The sequence below is a fragment of the Pogoniulus pusillus genome, chromosome 2 (assembly GCF_015220805.1).
Source record: "Pogoniulus pusillus isolate bPogPus1 chromosome 2, bPogPus1.pri, whole genome shotgun sequence".
Lineage (NCBI taxonomy): Eukaryota > Metazoa > Chordata > Aves > Piciformes > Lybiidae > Pogoniulus > Pogoniulus pusillus.
This window is the reverse complement of record NC_087265.1, coordinates 4,817,498-4,835,315: the sequence shown is the minus strand read 5'-3', so window position 1 is coordinate 4,835,315 and position 17,818 is coordinate 4,817,498. Positions and strand designations below refer to the sequence as shown.

The window sequence follows — 17,818 nt, the reverse complement described above, 5'->3', positions numbered from 1 at the left end:
TAAGTCCTTTAAAGTATTAGGAGCAACAGCTTTGAATCAAAAGAATAACTGATTTTACCATTCCTGTCTACCCAGCAGTTCTTACTAGCCTGCTTTAGAAGTTGAGCTGGTTGAGAGCAAAAGAAAGAGCAGTACTCATGGAGCAACACTTGACAAGTATGCACTCCCTCAACAGGTATCACTTAATTTTATTCTTACATAACAGGAATCAACTGTTAAAGAGTCATTTCGAGTATAACTCAGATCACAACAAGAATATTAGCTTACAAAGACTTTTTCACACAGAATTTCAGATGAGTGAAACTCATCTACTCCAAGTTTGCACTACCCTGTGGCTTTTCTCTCCAAGCTTTTCCATAACCACTCACACTACTGTCTATGGATCATCTCAGCATGGTCTGCAGAACACCAACACAAAACTGACCAGCAATGAGAGGAGCCTGGCATGCCACACAACCATCTCATTCGGAAAAGACCTTTTAAGGGCCTGTAATCAGCCTCTCTCCTACTGCTACAAGCTTGCAGCTGCATAGCCTATGTGTAGGCTTCAGACCCCCTGTGACCATTAAAAACACCACAAAACTGTCTCATACAAAGGCTCCAAATGGTCAAGTTGACACATGCTGCCTTCTGTGTGTCCAGCAAAGAGAGGAAGTTTCCACCAGGACGAGATCTGAAATCACCACAGCCATTTACTTGTGAAAGTTAAGTCATGAGCTCTCTACCCGAGTAATAAATGGCAGTCTACTGCAAATTAACTCCAGTCCCTAGCAGAACTAGGAACTTCAAAGTTTCACTGCTCTCCCCATCCCCAGCTTCCAAAATTTGAGGGGAAGAAGGATGACAGAGTAGAACATCAACCAGAAAATGAAGCTCAGCTCTGTCACAGATCTACACAACCTTACCTATTGCAGGGGCTTGTTTATCCTCTAACCATTGCCACCTGACTGGTGGAAAGAGGACTCGTTTTGAACAAACAAAAAAAAAAAAAACCAACAAATTTTGCTACTTTACCTCTTCCTTGGGCTTTCTGGGGTGTCCCTCCCCGTGTCAGACCCCAGTGACTATCCTGGTTCACAAGAGGCCAGGCATGACATGGCAGCCTGGTACCACAGATCCGTACTACTCTTGGTAAAGTCTCTCAAGAACAGGATTTCTTTCTCTTTAATTCTACAGAAGTTTATTTAAAAAACAGGATAGTGAAGGAAAACAAATCTTTAGAAGTATGCAAATCACACTGAATAAATTACATTCTCTTAAATATTAAGATCTTGCAGAAACACAAATAATGCAATTTCTGCAAAATTAGAATGTAACAAATGAGTGCCTGGAAGAGCAGCTTTGGGAATCTCCTGTAGCAGATGAAGTGACATTAAATCAAACCACCAGGCTCCCAAGTGAACACTATTAGAATTAAGACAAGCATGCAGTATCTGGTGCGATCTGCTCGAGTCACTACACACTGAGTAAACCTGTCACTCCACTGTTAAAAGTGTCTTGGAGAGCTTTGCAGCACTGAGTAGGTAGCTCAACTAAACCAGAATTTGTTTCATTACTCTGCTGCTTTCAGCTGATGTCCCTTCAAATGTCCCCTAACAATTAAAAACATAGAAATGCTGTTAGGGAGGACTATGGGAAACTGGGGAATCACAGGAAACCACAATCTCCAACTCTGAACAAGCTGGCCTTGACTTCCTGAAGTCCTGAAAATCTCCAGTTTCTAAGCCACTCTGAGCAACCTCTTCCAGTGCTGTAATTACCCTCTTTGGCAAAGTAAATAGAGATGCCCCCTCCCTGGAGGTGTTCAGGGCCAGGCTGGATAAGGCCTTCAGCAACCTGGTCTAGTGCAACCCCAACAGCAGGGGCACTGGAACTAGATGATCTTTAAGGTCCCTTCTAACAGTCAAAACATTCTATGATTCTATGAAGAGCAGTTCCCTCACTTTTCCTTGGAGTAGTGAATATCTAAGCCATTCTAGCAGCTCACTGATACTTTAGCTTAGAGTTTCTCAACATCTTTAAGATACCTGGGGAAAGCTGAATAACAAGAGCAAGCAAAGGGCATCAATGAAGCTGGTGAAGGGTCTAGAGCGTAAGTCTCATGAGGACCAGCTGATGGAACTGGGGCTAAGCTTGAATGGAGGCTGAAGGGAGACCTTCTCACTCTCTGTAACTCCCTGCAAGGAGGATGGAGACAGGTGGGACTTGGTATCTGCTTCCAAGTAACAAGCAATAGGACAAGACAAAATGGCCTCAAGTTGTGCCAGGGAGGTTTAAGTGGGATATGAGGAACAATTTCTTCACTGAAAGAGTGATTAAACATTGGAACAGGATACCCAAGGAGGTGGTGGAGTCACTATCACCAGAAATGTTCAAAAAAAACATGTGTATGTGGTATTTATGGACATGGTTTAGTGGTGGAGCTGGCACTATTAAGAGTTGGACTCAATGAGTTCAAAGATGTTTTCCAACCTTCATGATTCCGTGATTCCAGAGTAGCCTCACCAGTGACAAATGAAGGAGCATCACAACTTCCCATCTTGTAGCCACAGCCCTGACACAGCCAAATCTACAGCACGCCTTAGTCATGTGGCATGCACGCTGCTGGCCCATCAGCACTGCTCCTGAGTCAGGCAGTTTCATCACACAGCATTGTTATCCTGCCCCAGGTACAGAAGCCGAGAACTTCTACCTCAACTTCACAGCATTTTGGACAGAAGAGCCCTCACATTCCTCAGCATCGCTAAAGAGAGACACTCTCCTGCTGGCAAGCCAACCACTCCTAACGCAGCATTACTGACAAATGTGCTGAGGATGCATTCTTTACCCAGCCAACCAACTGAAGCTGAACAACTTCTAGTTCCTCACCACACCCTCAAAACAAATCCACACACTCCTCTTAAACAAGACTGTAGAGAAGCAACTTTAGTCCAGAAACCACAGTAAAGAATGGGCAAATCAAGTTTACCTTGCAGAAAAAGGAATGAAGCAGAGCACAGAGCAACCAAATTTCCAAGCACCTCTTGGCTGCACGGCCCTTTAAACAGCACAGATGAGTAATTCCCATTCTCGGTTTTTGCACCAGGGCTGGTGAGCACCAGCGGCAGCGTTCCCAAGGAAAAGCTGACAATAGGTGTGAGTACTCACTTGACTATAAAAAGCCTTCCAGCATCACACGGCTTTCAAGCAGAGAAATCTTAACAATACTACCATCACTTATCAAAAATATGAAGAGCTTCAAAAAAGAGAGATAGGCCAAGTAATAGTTTTAATTGAGGGGGGGGACACAATAAATCTTTCTGTTGAACATGAAATTAAGAAAAATAACAGATTTTAACTTCTAGAACAGTTCTGGTTGAACAAATGGGACTTTTTTTTCACAGAAGTTGGTCTAAAGTAAGATTCTGAAGTAAGAAAGCTAAAAAGATCTCACAGAAAATAACTGACCAAGAGGAGAAACCACTGCTGATGGCAAACAGAACATGCTGCCATGGGAATGAAAAGGAGTACCTGTCAAAGGGACATTACCCACTAATTCCCTAAAAAGCACATCCAAGCCTTTTGCACTAAAAAAGTCAAACAAGTGCAGCTTAGATTGGACTACTTCTTCAGTTAACAGCATCAGAGTTAGAAACATCTCAATGTTTAGTGTATGTAATGCTGCTGCTTTAGTGTATTTATGCATTTAAACAGAACTGTTCTCCAAGTGAAAGATTCATCACTCCAGATGCACCTCAGCCATGAAGGTACCTTCTCTGTATAACCACCACACTGACAGGAGTTTACAGCAAACTGCTGAAGTCTCTGGCTTTACATAATCCAGCAGGTTTTCCCTGCTGTGGGCAGCCTGTCCTGTCAGCACAAATCCACTCATTCCATGTGGAGCAGCAGGGAAGAGTGCACAGCACCTACTAGTCTCACAGCATCACCCTTCCAAGCTCCAAGCCAAATGATGTGACACCACTCACAGCATGGCTGATGAATTACCAGCTTCAGCCCAAAATGAGAACTAAAATCATCCCTCTAACTCAAATGAGACACTGCAAATCACAGAATGGTTTGTGTTGGAAGATACCTTAAAGATAATCGAGTTCTAATCTACCTGCCATGGTCAGGGACACCTCCTGCTAGACCAGGTTGACTCAAAACCCCATCCAGCCTGCCTCTGAACACCGCTCAGGCTTGAGGCCTCTAGAACATCTCTGGGCAACATGGGTCAGTTGCCTTACCACCCTCATGGGGAAGATTTTCTTGCTAATGTCTCATCTAAATTGAGCTTCTTCCAGTTTGAAGCCATTACCCCTCACCCTGTCACTCCATACCTTTGTCAAAAGTCGCTCTCCTGTAACCCCCTTCCAATACTGGAAGGCTGCTCTAAGGTCTCTCTGGAGCCTTCTCTTCTCCAAGGCTGAACAAACCCAAATCTCTCAGCCTTGCCTCACAGCAGAGAGCTTCTAGCCCTCCCAGCACTGCTGTGGCCTCCTGTGTCTCTGCTCTGACAGGTCCCTGCCTGTGCTGAGCACTCTAGAGCTGCCCCCAGCACTGCAGGTGAGGTCTCAGCAGAGCACAGCAGAGGGGCAGAATCCCCTGTCTGGCCCTGCTGACCACGCTGCTGGGGATCAGCCCAGGACATGCTGGAGCTGAGTGTGCATAGTGCTGGCTCATGCCCAGCTTTGCACCCACCAGCACCCTTTCTCCTCAAGACTGCTCTCTATCCATTCTCTGCTCAGCCTGGATTTGTGCTTGATTTTATTCTTGCTTTATTTTTCCCTCAGAAGGGGGAAAAAACCCACCAAGAAATTCTACAACACTATTACCTACAAATAGTTAGGTTTGGTTGCACACATTCAGAACAAGATGCAAAGGTATCCTCACTGCTGCGTACTCTCAGCCCTGAAACACCACAGGTTTTGTGTTCCTTTTAAGCTTTCTATCTGGGAGTTTCTTAAGAAAAAGAGTTCAACAATTGTTGCAAGTCAACAGATAATATTCTCCCAAAAATGATTTTTGCTAAGCTTTAACAGTGATTGACACTGAACATGATTGTTACCCATTAGAACCAGATTTACCAATATGTTCCTTTCTATTCCACTGCTCCAAACCAGAGGACCTGGATCTTACAGGCCAGTCTGGCTTCTTCCTTACCCTTTAAGGTCCCTCTTGCCATCCTCCACAGTGCTCTCTCTGAAGAGTTAAAGGAAACACAACACAACATACCACAACTCAGATTTTAACATCAACTCTCTTAACAAGATCCATGGCCTTAACTTCACAGCACTCGACTGTAAGCACCATGAAAGAGGAAAGTGGATTTATTAACAGCTTTACTTACTCAAAATAAGCTATTTCTGGGCCAACCTAGAGTCAGCCTTCCAACTGACCTGCAAACAAGAAGGGAATTAAAAGAAAGCACACAGAGCAAACTAACTAAAGCCTAGAGATCTTACTTCAAAAGTGGAAATAAAAATTAGCGAGTTGTTCTTGTAGTTAACATGGACATTCAGAAAAAAGAAGTAGAGAATTTTCATCTGAAATGTTCAGACTCATTTTGCAAAGTCTCAACCACAGCCAGCAACACCTGCTGATAAGGCAAAGCATCATAAAGCTCAAAAGCCACTTTGATCTAAAGCCTCTCCCCCTTCTGAAGCCACAGCCCTATCTACTCCCTCAAAGATTTCCAAGACAAAAGGGTAAACTCAAGCACCATCTTTTGTTTTCTTCTGCGGTTAACCCTTTCAATCCTTAACTGCCACAAAAACCACAGCCCATGAATACTGATCCTCCTCAGAGCAGAAGAAGCTTGAGGTTTTCCATCAAGAGCGATTCATTTTTGCCTGCAGAACATGAATCTCGAGTTATTGGCAGCTCAATGGGAAAATGTGGTGGGTTTTTAGTATAAACAAAATTATGACCAATTACCTGAAGTATGATCAGCTCTTGCCTTAACATCATCAGAACTGAATGCAGATCTAGGCTGCTGAAAGACTTAAGAAGGAAAAGAGCAAATCAAAAAGGGAAGATATTACAGTCCTTTCCTTCCTCTCCTCTCCCTCTGCCCTGGGATAACAAGCAATTAACTGGAATAAGGAGTCATATATAGGGCACGGCTTTTCACCCTTGAGACAGCAAGGAGTTATCTTAGGAGAAACTCACTGCCTCACTTCAAATTTATTTTGCAAACAAGTGTTTTCATGAATTAGCAAAGATAACCATGGGATTTTTTTCAACTGGAACTAATCTACTTGGTAGACCAGTCAGGCCAAAAAAAATAATACACTAATGGTGGGGTGCTGTTACAGATGACTCCGTGAAAAAAGTGATGGCAAAGCAAATCAAACTACACCACTCAATCCTCAAAAATAAATAACTGAATAATCAAAGTCCTTGAAGTGGTTAAGAGTTCATTATTTAGCCACTCTAAAGTCATTCTCTTATTTCACAAGTGAACTAATATGACAACATAAAAGCTTTCCTACCTGTCCTTTTCCAGTTCTGCAAACACTGCTAGTGATACCTACATACCAAAGCCAAGCCATCCTGTGACTACTTTACATACGAATCATCCAATTACAGACAAATCACCTCAATGGTACCTCAAGAATGCCAATGTGGACTGAAGCAACACAAAAGAAGGGCCACCTAACTAAGCCCAACACTATGCAATGACATTTCTGCCTAGATAGATACGGCTGTATAGGAGCTGTGGATCTAAAGGAAGGAAAATCCATTCTGGCCCAAAACAATGCCAATAAATCTCTTCATTTCCCCTCTAGCAGTCCAACTGAAGTAAATTTAAGTACTATAAACCAACTAGAAGCAAGCTAGGAAAGAGTGGAAATGAACTCCCCAGACACTGATGGAGGTACAGGGGAAGTGAGATGACCAAAGAATATCACCATCATTTTTGTTTCTTTAGTTAGCTCTGCAGCACACAATACAAACAAACCACACGTGATAAAAATATATATTTTTTAGTCCCTAAATAGGTTTAATGCAGACAAAGTGATGGGATTTGAGTCAACCTATGTAATGAGGAACATGAAACAACTGTGAGACATCCCAAGCACAACAGCAATGATGTATGGGAACATGAGCAAACTCCCATTCCTATGCATGATGATTGCCTGCTGTTTAGGAATATGCCAGTGACACAAAACTGTCAGTTTGTGACATGTCAAAAAAAAAAAAACCCAAACAACAGGCAGACTAGAGCACTGTATTTTAAGGTTACAATTATAAAAGTTTTCTGTTTGCCCAAATATGAATACTAATTATTGAAAGTATAATTGTTAGAACAATTAAATTGAACTGTTAGAAGTAATTCAATTTTTCCAAAAGTAATGTACTTTAAGAGAAATGTATTTCCTTAATATTAGGATCTTTTCTCCCCAAGATGCCTTTGAGAATTTTTTTTTTTTAATTACTCTAAGATCTACTCAAAAGACACAGAAATTAGTCACAGTCTGGCTCTTTGTGATACCTTTGAATGGTTTATTTTACACACAAAAAAAATAACTAATTGCTGCTGAGCTATTCTTTTTATTTTCTTTACAGTCTGTCTTGGTCAGCATAACTTGAGTGGCCCAAGCTGGACAAAGTGGGATGGAAAGGTATACACATGTCTACAAATATAAATATTGTCTCCATTCATGTAATTAACCTGACAATGTATTTTATAAGGTTGAGATTCCACAATGCCCAGATTACCCCTTAAATATAACATTATACACAGAATCTGGACTCTGAATCCTGCCTCCACACGTGGAAACCTTCTTGAGACCATGAGTCACAAAACCACGCTCCTTGCAGAAGTCACCAGGAGAGAATAGACTGAAAATCCTTGCAGAGAAGCAGGTAACAGCTCCCTATGGGATCCATCTCTCTGTCAGGAAGCCACAAAGATCAAGGAAAGGCAGCACAGACCAGCTCAGCTGCCTCCCTTCATCCTACAAAGACCTGTGTTACCCAACAACTTCCTAAGGATACCCACTGCTTCTGGTCCCAGCACAAAAAATCTCACTTGAAGATCCTCACTGGGCTAAGACATCTGAGGCTGCTTGCTCTGTATTATCTGTTAGCAATGAAATTGTTACCTTAAAGACCAGCCTTTCAGAACAGCAGTTCTTGCTCATGCCACAGAAGCTATTTGGGACCTTGATTTTGCTGGTGCCCATCAGAAGCCTAAACGGCTAGTCACAGCAGTGAAAGATCAAGAAGTGTGTACAGCTGCTTCAATGAAAGATGTGCACTAAAAACATTTAACATTCAAGAACAGGCTCCTGACAGCACCTGCTCCTCTTCTTGCACTACACATTCTGACTTGTGTGCAACACTTCCTTCCAGGAATAAGATCCAAAGTTCTTACTGTGGATTTTTATTACACAGAGGTGCACAGGGAATATCCAAGAGTCTGCATTTTGCAGCTTTTAAAACAAGTATCTTGATCAAAGTGATGAAACCTGATGAATCAAACAAATATACTACAAGGCATCCAGCATTTTGCTTCCACTTAAGTTTAGCACAGGGGACTTGGGCACCACCAGGACACTCCAAAGCACAATTGTTTTTTTTTTTGTTGTGCATCTCTAAGTCAAATGATAAAAAGTGTGAGTTGAAGTCATAACCATAGCAAAAAGCCAGGAAAAGCAAATTAGAAATTTAATCAACAGAGGAGAAAGAAACACACACACATGCACAAAAGGGGAGGAGGAAGCATCTATAAATATGCTGGCTACAAACTGACACCATGAACTACACTGTGTGTCTCAGGGACATCAGAAGATAGTTTGCTGATAAGGGAAACTGATAGAAAAACGACATCTAAGCAGCTGGAGAACAGCCTCACAAGGCAGCTGGATTAAGCTCTTCTCCCAGTTGAGGATGAAATAAGCAAGAAAATATTTTACAGAGGAAAACTCTTGTGGAAGCAGGTACTGCTGAGGTGTTGAGCATGACAAAGACTGGAGAAGTAAATCCACTAGACAAAAACAACCTACGTCTGTCTTCATACATTTACTGGTGGGGAATGGCATTTCTCTTTGCTATGTAACTTAGAAGACACACCCTGGTATCAGCTCACCTCCTCTTTCCACCCTGAAGCATGCACTGAAAGCTGCAACAGACCAATGGCATATTTGTATAATAAAGTCCAAAAATCTTACTCCAAGCATTTTCTTGGTGGCTTATATCTGATGAAATAAGGAGTTTAAAAAAAAAAAGCAACCTCATAGTAACAGTCAAATGTGGTGACCTCTCCTTTTACCTTAAATAATTAGGTTTTGGTTTGGTGTAAAAGCATTAAATTACAATTAGAACAGCACCACAGGATATTAAAAGAATTAAGAATTCAGAGGTTTCTTTCTGCAAAGTTTTGCTCTATTATATTTAGAGCACTTGTGTGAGGAACAAGGACAGTATCTTAAAGCCAACACCTTCATCCAGCGTGCAGGGATCATTAGATATCAGCAAGCAGGAATTTTCAAAATGGATTAAAATTTAAACTATAACATAGCATATTAAAAGATATTTGACTCTAAACGAGTCAACATTAAATGTACAATTACAACCATCTATTCTGAAAATGAAAGTGATGACAGGAGATTACTTTCTCTACTTCTCACTACAGCAGTTCAGCTCTGGTTCAGTTCTTCTCTGCTTGTTACAGGAATTTCAGTCCTTCAACAAATCCTCACCACCAATGGGCTTGGGAGACACCTAAGGTTTAACTATCATTTATTTACTATTTAAATGTGTTTATCTTTTAGAAGTTGGACAGTTAGAATAATATGTTAAATCATCTAACTTTTAAAATTAGTATCATAAAGCATAATTTGTTAATTGTGTGGGCAAACGTCCAGCACCAATCTACATGATCTCTCATGAAAAACAATGAATACCAAGATTAATATAGGTGGATTTAAGGTCTGTTGGTTATTCAAATAGGACATCCCAAATTATCTTGGTCAATATAGAACCTCTAAGCTGACTGCTGTTCAATTTTGCCAAGCAGAGGCAACATGAAACCTGGAACCATGTAGTTCAAGGCACAACTGAGGCAATATTTTTTCCCAAGGTTTTCTTGAATTAAAAGGAAAACATCGTTGCCTGCATTTGAAATATTCCAATGCTGAGTGACAGAGCAGAGAGAAGAGAACGTTTGGCAATCTGCATAAGCTTTCATCACGAAATTACACCTCATCCTGAGGGAACCAGCCTATAAGGGAAAGTTTCCTGCATAATGAATCGAGGTGTGACTCCAAATTAAGGTCCATGCAGATAACCATTGTTCTCGGCTGCGCTTAAGCACCCAAACAAGTTAGGGCAGCTTACTTTCATGGACTGGTGTTAACTGACCCCACGCACAGACTCTAGCCTGCAGCAAAACCACAACTTTATCTAAACTAAGAGTGTGGACTTAAGATATGGCTAAACCCATCTGACCTTAGAATGACACCAAGAGGAGTCTCACACTTCTCCGTTCTCAAGCTTCTATCCCCACTACTTGCTCAACTTCTTCACGGTGGGCTTTCACCTCTCACCCTTGAGTCAGATAGGCCCCAGTACTCCAACAATCAGACCATCCCTCGGCTGTATCTTAGGAGCACACTCGACATGTGTCTCAGGTTAAGCCTGTACTCACAGGCAGTTGTTCCAGGTGAGCTGAGAGGTATTAATGTGGTAAGTACTAAAACTCACCCTGAGTTTGAGACTTAGGAGGAAACCTTTGTATTGTTTAACTTCAGTCACATAAACGCAGACAGGACAAATTAAACCAAAAGCTAGTTGGTTTAACAGCTCACCGATTAACTATCCTCAGCTACTCCAGCATTTAGATGGGGTCCGTGTTCATCCACGATTTGTTTTCATGCCTACTGCAGCACCGAGGTAACACAACACAACCTCCTTAGCATTAACTCTGATCTAGCCTTACGGGACAAAGTACTGCAAGGAAGTTTCTCTTAGCCACCGAAATAGTTTGCACGTGAAAGCACAAAAGGATAGAAGATCACAGCTGAAATAATGGCTGAGAAACTGAGCTGAAAGGTACATGATGCAATGGGTCTCGCAGGGAGGGAGAAAAATACAGTACCTGAAGGCAGGGGAAGAGGTCTTGTAAATAGAGCTGAAGTTTATAATCCATGAATAAAGATTTCAACACAGCATTAGGTCACCTACTACCAAACCTACTTCAGTAATACCAGCAGGCTTCAAACATACCCCGAATAAATAAACAAACACAGGTGCTGAACTCAAACTGGGAATTACACCTCCCTAACACATAAGCCAGTTGACTCTAACCAAACAAACCCCATCACCTTCACAAGAAAAGTTTACTGTCACTCAGTTCGGTATGCGAGTCCAATCTGTTAGAGTCTTTTTCTTAGATATTTACAAAGCCTTTTTGAAATCTTTGTTTTACAGATCTACTTGCTTGGTTTGAAATGAAGTTATCCTCCGCTGACCTCCTATTTTACACTCCTGGCTGCTTCTTTTACAGAGCCACTCATTTGTGAGCAACTTCGAGGGTTCAAACACAGGTTATGAACTCTCATACAAATCTCAGGGTGGAGTACGTTCTGTGCACACGGAGAGTCGTTCATGTACATTTATGCTTCAAAACCAAGGTTGAGTGCATCAGTATCAGCCAGGTACTTCTCATTAACAGCTTAAAGTCTTCAAACGTCTGATGCTTCCCACCTTGGAGATATTCAAAAGCTATCTGGACAACAAGTGGTCCTTCTTCAGCAGTGGGTTGGCCTCCAAGGTAAGTTCCAACCTCACAGTTTCTGTATGAGCCTGTAACACTTGACTGCATTTATTTAAGCACCTTCCTAGAAGTCACAGACATGGACAGGACAACTAGCAACAGAACTTCACCTCTCTTTAAAACAAAATACCACCATCATCAAAATGTAATGGTTGAAAAATTAGTATAAATTATTATTGCCAAGTCAGGAATAAGAAGAAAAAAAAGCAGTTACCTGTAACATCTCTACATACAAAGTCAGCTTAGAAGACTTATGCTTTCCAATAAAGAAATTAAACCATGGCTGGAGTAGAGTAGGGAGACTTGAGCACTGAACTGCAAACTCCACTTCCACTGTAGAAAGCAAGCTGGTGACATGGAGTCACTTAATTCCAGCATGTAGAACTGGCATCAAACAAGCCTACTTGTCCTTATGTTGACAATTAGTTGTCACGTGAACCACTACATTAACCTCCTTATTTTAAAAAGGCACTATCAGTTAAAGCAATCTACAGAAAAATGTATAATCCTCAAAGTATGTATTGAAATGGTTTGAGTATAAAACTTTTTCAAAAGCAGAGGTCCCCAGCTGACACCAACCTGTTTATGCTCACACAGGCAGGATGAAGCCCCTCCAAGACAAGATTAAAAAGTTTTTGCCTGTATAAACAGCAATCACCAAAGGCACATTTAGGCTTAAGAATACAATCACATTTTCTTGCATATAGGATTGGGTCATAGCCAACTTCAGGGAAAATAAAAGCAAGCAAGCTTTTATTAATGGTCTCTCCCTGTGTATGCACCTATTTCAAAGCAAATGTGATTGAGTTCTTCCAGTTCATTGTTATCTGAAAAAATATTATGTTAGGCCATATCAGTAAAAAGATCCAACCAAAAAAGCTATGACTTGAAGTAGGAAGCATTACCTTTGCACAAAAGAATTAATACACTGGTGCAGAAGCATCACTAGTTCCAGGATGCCTTTAAAGTCAGACACTGAACACTCCCAAGTTTTCATTGTTAAAATGGAAAGTGAATTAACTAAGGAATGGAGAGAGCATGAACAAAACACGAGAAAAAAATGTCAGGTTAACTATTTCCATCCTGTCAAAACACTTCAAACTGAACATTATATTTAATGATCAGTGAAATATCATTCTGAGGTGATCACACAGGGACTGAAAATAAAAGTCACTTCTCATTTGTACTCTGTCAGCATTTCCATAATGTTAAACCACATCCTTAACCTGCTGTTCATGCACTTTTTCCTCTCTAACCTTAGTCTGGTTGTGTGCTGTCAAACCAAACTGTAAATGACTATGTTCAAACAGGAATTTTGAAATGAATGTTCTGATAGCTTTCACCAGGCAATCCTGTATCATCAATTACCACCATGCTTTTACCTCCCCAACAACTCAAGTAAATTTACTTCCCAAACCCTTCAGCCTGAATTTGTCTCATTAAGCATGGTTTTCTCCTTGCAATGTGCAACTCAGCAAGCTCCAGTAATATGTATCCAAGTGAAAAAACAGAGGTGATAAAAACCAAAACCAGGGCTTATCTATTCTGCAACTTTTCTCCCTTCCAGCCAAAACAATTCATTAGTGTTATGAAATACAATTCTTACTTATCAGAAAAACAAAAATACTAGATGCTCCTGCTCAGTTTCTGAAGCTCACAAAAGGACTTCTTCCTTCTTTTGTTTCATAGTGACCTTTCTCTCACACGTTTAAAAGCAAAACTCAAACACACATGATTTTCTTTCTCAGGTTTAATTCAGGGTAAATTATAAACACTTGCTAACATAAACATCCAACAAATCAGAAGGCTAATTCTCTCCCAGCTGGAATCTCCAAGTGAGAGGAATGAGTTGCTGATTTGTAAAATGCTGGGAGTGGATTTACATCTCTAAGCTACTTAAATGGAAGAATCATCAAGATCAAAGAAGAGTGAAATGAAGATGTTCATACTGACAATCTGAGTAGGTCACTTTTTAGCAGTTGGGATGACTGCAATGTGAATTGTTGCCCAGTCTGGAACTACAGTGACCAACATTTTAATGCACAGTCCAAACAACTTCAGTACTAGTAGAAATGAAGGACAAACATTAGGTGTCAGGATCCTGCAATGATGAGCCTCTGTCCCCCACTACAAGCTTTAGGCCTTTCTTAGTTCCAAACAATGGGGTTTTATATATATATATAGATATATAAATATATACATATATACAAATGAAGGGACCAAGTTCTTAATTTTTATACACACAAACTATTAATCACAAACAAAACAAATCCCATGCCTGGAGCAGCAAGGCTACGGTGTAAAGAACAAGTCAGAGAGATGTGTCAGTCTCAACCATTTTAAAATCTTCACACCTGTAAATGCAGAGTTATGTTCAGTGAAAGCCAGCTCTGGAGGATTGTATCTGACCCCATGATACTACAAGAGCTTTCTGGTCTCACCCAAGCCGGCACAGCAAAGAAAGCAGTGTCCCAGGACCAGAGGAACATGAGCTCTGCGTCTGCATACAGCAAATGTAACTCCTCCACCATGATGATTGAAACACCTTCCACAAGCTGCACCCCTGGCAAGAAGTCCACTCTGGAGACACTCACAGAATCACAGACTGTTAGGAGCTAGAAGGGACCAACTGCTAAAAATGTCAGAAATGAATGTGTGCATCTTTCTCTACCCCCAAAAGGCCCTTCCAAAACACATCCAATCAAAGCACTGTTTGCTATGAATAAAAACTGTTTATTTCTCAAGTACTTTAATACTGTCATCCACAGAAGCCTTTCCTCAAAGAGCTTTACGTGCTTTACAGAATCATTTGTGCAACACTGGGAACACTGGCCCATGAATGGAACTGTCCCTACACAGCAACAATCCAAAGCAGCTATTAACAGCACAGTTCACAATCTTGTCTGACTGATGTACTTAGCAGTGTACTTACATATTGCTTCAGTGACTACTTTGTATCATAATTTATCAAACACAGCCACCTTTCAGTGCAGGAAAAAAATAAACTTCACTCTTTACAGACAAGGAATGCTTTAGTACAACACTAAAGCAGTTTTACTCAAATACAAATCTCATCTTCTTCACAATCATTTAACAAGAGTCCACAAGCAGCTTGCCTGAGAACTCTTACAGCAATTTTTCAGTAGCAAGTTCATTTAAAACATAATGCATTAAAGTAACACAATATTTTTTTTTAAGCACTGTGTTTTCATAAACATTAAACAAATACGGGGCTGCAGGGTGGACTTTGAAGACTGTGCAAACCAAGTTACTCTCCAAGACTGCTTTGGTAATACCGCACTGCTGTCCCCTGAGTAGAAATTTACTCCTCAGGAGGCTTTGATCACAGTGCAAAATATTTTCATGCACTATAGAATAATGACAGAAAGCTAAAAAAGAAAAATCAAAACAAAAACACAACAGTAAGGCAGATGATTCATTTTAATACCAGTAGTCAAGTGAGGGGAAAAAAAAAAACAACAATGGAAAGGCATGGAGCCTCCTTTGACAGCTGTAGCCTCCGAAAAGCCAATCCACAGGCATAGAGGTTTGGCTGAGGCGGAGACAAGGATTCATTGAAGAAATTCTGGAGGGTGCATTTACTATCGGCCCTACATACCAGTAGACACCGCAGCCGACAGCCTGTATCTGAGCCTTACACAACTCCCGAGGAGCACAGGACTCGATGTTTAAAGAGCAGCAAAACAAACCGGTACATTCGAACACTACCGCGTCTGCGGATAAGCATTTTCAAAGCGATGCTGTCCCGCTGCTTGTCAAAATCCCTAAAACTTATCTTCACTTAAGTGGACAAAAGCCTTCTCCCCCCCTTAAAACACAACAAGGAGAACGGGCAGCACATATCTATTTATTAGCACTTGCTGGTTTATTTGGAAAGCTTCTAACACTGAATGCAACACGTTCAGCCGATGCATCTGACATGTGATGCACGGCATGCAGTACAAAAACATCTCTTTTGGGGAAAAATAGTACGGAAAACCGCGTTCGTTATAACCACCGACAATCTCTGCCGCAGCAGAGAACGAGCTCGAGGAGCCAAAAAAGCTCGCTGCCCCACTCCATCCAGCCCACATGTGGACGAGCCATAGGAAGTGCAAAGCGCAGCCCGCAAGAGTCCCCCCCCGCTTTCAGCACGGGTGGACATGGCAAAACACCGCTTGTCACTACAGCGTCCCCAGAGCCACACTGCTCCGCCTCGGGAAGCCTGCAGCCCGTCTCGCCTCAGCAGGAGGCGAGAGGAAGGGCGTCCCGTTCCCGCTTCTTGGCAGTAGGGCCGCCGCCGCCAGGCCGCTCCGAGCCCCGCCGCTCCCGCTCCCTCCCGCGGTCCGGTCCGGTCCGCCCCGCTCCCAGCGCCCAAGAGCAGCGGCTGCAAAGCCAAAGGCACGCTACGCCAACTGCGGCCGCGGCGCTCGCTGGCTCATTCAGAGATGCAGCCTGCGCCTTCCTCCTTCTTACGCTAGCGTAAAGGCCTCCCCCCACACACTAATCAAAACACTCGCGAGTCGGGACGCGAAGAAGATGGCGGAGCAGGGCCCGCTGACGGCGCCGGACAGCAGTTTACGCTGCGCTCTTTGCGCAGGGCGCCGTAAGAGCCATGCAGCGCTGCGGTGGGGAGCGTGCGTAGTGCGCTTGGTGAATGCCAATGGCCTATTTCCCGGGGGGGGGGTGGGGGGGGTGTCTGATAAACAATGGTGCCCCCCCTGCGCGGCTCCCTTACCGATTCCTCCTCTTTCTCCATCCCCGTGGGCATCTGCGGCACAGCCCGGTTGATGGAGACGCAGTCGTTGAGGTCGGGCATGTCCTTGCCGCGGTAGATGGGCAGCGGTTTGGCGGCGTCTAGCGCCCGGGCTCGGAAGGAGAGTTTGCTCATTGTCTCCCCCTCACAATAACACCCCGGGGCCGGGCGGGCGGGGGGGGCCTTCAGTGCGGCCTCGCCGCCGCCTTCCAGCCGCTCCCGCACCCGGCCCGCACCACCATGGAGGGTCTCGCCGCCCCGGAACAGCTCTCCGCGGGGCCGCCCGTCGCTCACAGCGCACGCCCTGAAGCCCTAGATCCGCGCCGGGCTCGCTCGATCCGCTCCCTGCGCCATGGCAAACATGGCGGACATTAACCAAAGCGGCCAGCGATCCCGACAGCCACCGCGAGAGCTGCGGGGGGGCCGGGGGGAGGCCGGCGGGGAGGAGGGAGGGGAGCAGCGCTGCGCGCGCAGCCGGGGGCGGGCGGCTGCGGGGAGGCGGCGAGAGCCTGAGCGCTGAGGCGGGACGGGGCGGGACGGGGCCGGGCCAGCGCCGGCTGAGGAGAGACGAGGCGAGGCGGGACGGGCCGGGACGGGCAGCCACGGAGGACTCGCTGTCTGCCCCCGCTGCCGGAGGAGCTTGTGGGAGGACGTCGGCTGCGAGCGATCCGCCGCGGCGGGCAGCCCCGCGGCCGCTGACAGGCGCGGTGCTGGTGGCGGCAGGCCCGTGTGACGAGCGCCGGTTCCTTCTCTCCGTAGCGGCTCCGCGCTCCTCTCCTCGGGCTGACGGCACTCGTGCTTAGCTGTTTGGCGACTAAAACGTTGTAGCGATAAAAACAACCGTCGGGGGGAATTAACTCCAATTATCGACAGAAACCAGAGCTTCGCAAACGAGCTGATGCCTGGTCAGTTTTAGGTTGGTTTTGTTTCATCGAGAGTGATGTCCTGTGTGGTTCTCTGCATTGGCTGAGCCTGAAGAGCTGGAGTTCCACGCAGCACAAGACAAGGTGCTCCTCACCCAGAGAAGTTTGTGTTAAAGACCTGTCCTAGGTCTGGAGTTACTCAGGGATAGCTGCGCGGTATCACAGTATCACCAAGGTTGGAAGAGACCTCACAGATCATCAAGTCCAACCCTTTACCACAGAGCTCAAGGCCAGACCATGGCACCAAGTGCCACGTCCAATCCTGCCTTGAACAGCCTCAGGGACGGCGACTCCACCACCTCCCCGGGCAGCCCATTCCAGTGTCCAATGACTCTCTCAGTGAAGAACTTTCTCCTCACCTCCAGCCTAAAT

General features: G+C 43.9%; 1 protein-coding gene across 2 annotated transcripts in view; it reads right to left on the bottom strand.

The window, feature by feature from the left end:
* Positions 1–16,911, bottom strand: part of EPC2 (enhancer of polycomb homolog 2) — a 49,409-nt gene extending 32,498 nt beyond the window's left edge. For both annotated transcript variants that reach the window (XM_064154808.1, XM_064154814.1), the window contains exon 1: positions 16,506–16,911. In XM_064154808.1, coding sequence (XP_064010878.1) covers positions 16,506–16,658 — 153 coding nt within the window. In that variant the 5' untranslated portion in view covers positions 16,659–16,911. The remainder of the gene's footprint in view (positions 1–16,505) is intronic.
* Between the last annotated feature and the right edge of the window lie 907 nt (positions 16,912–17,818).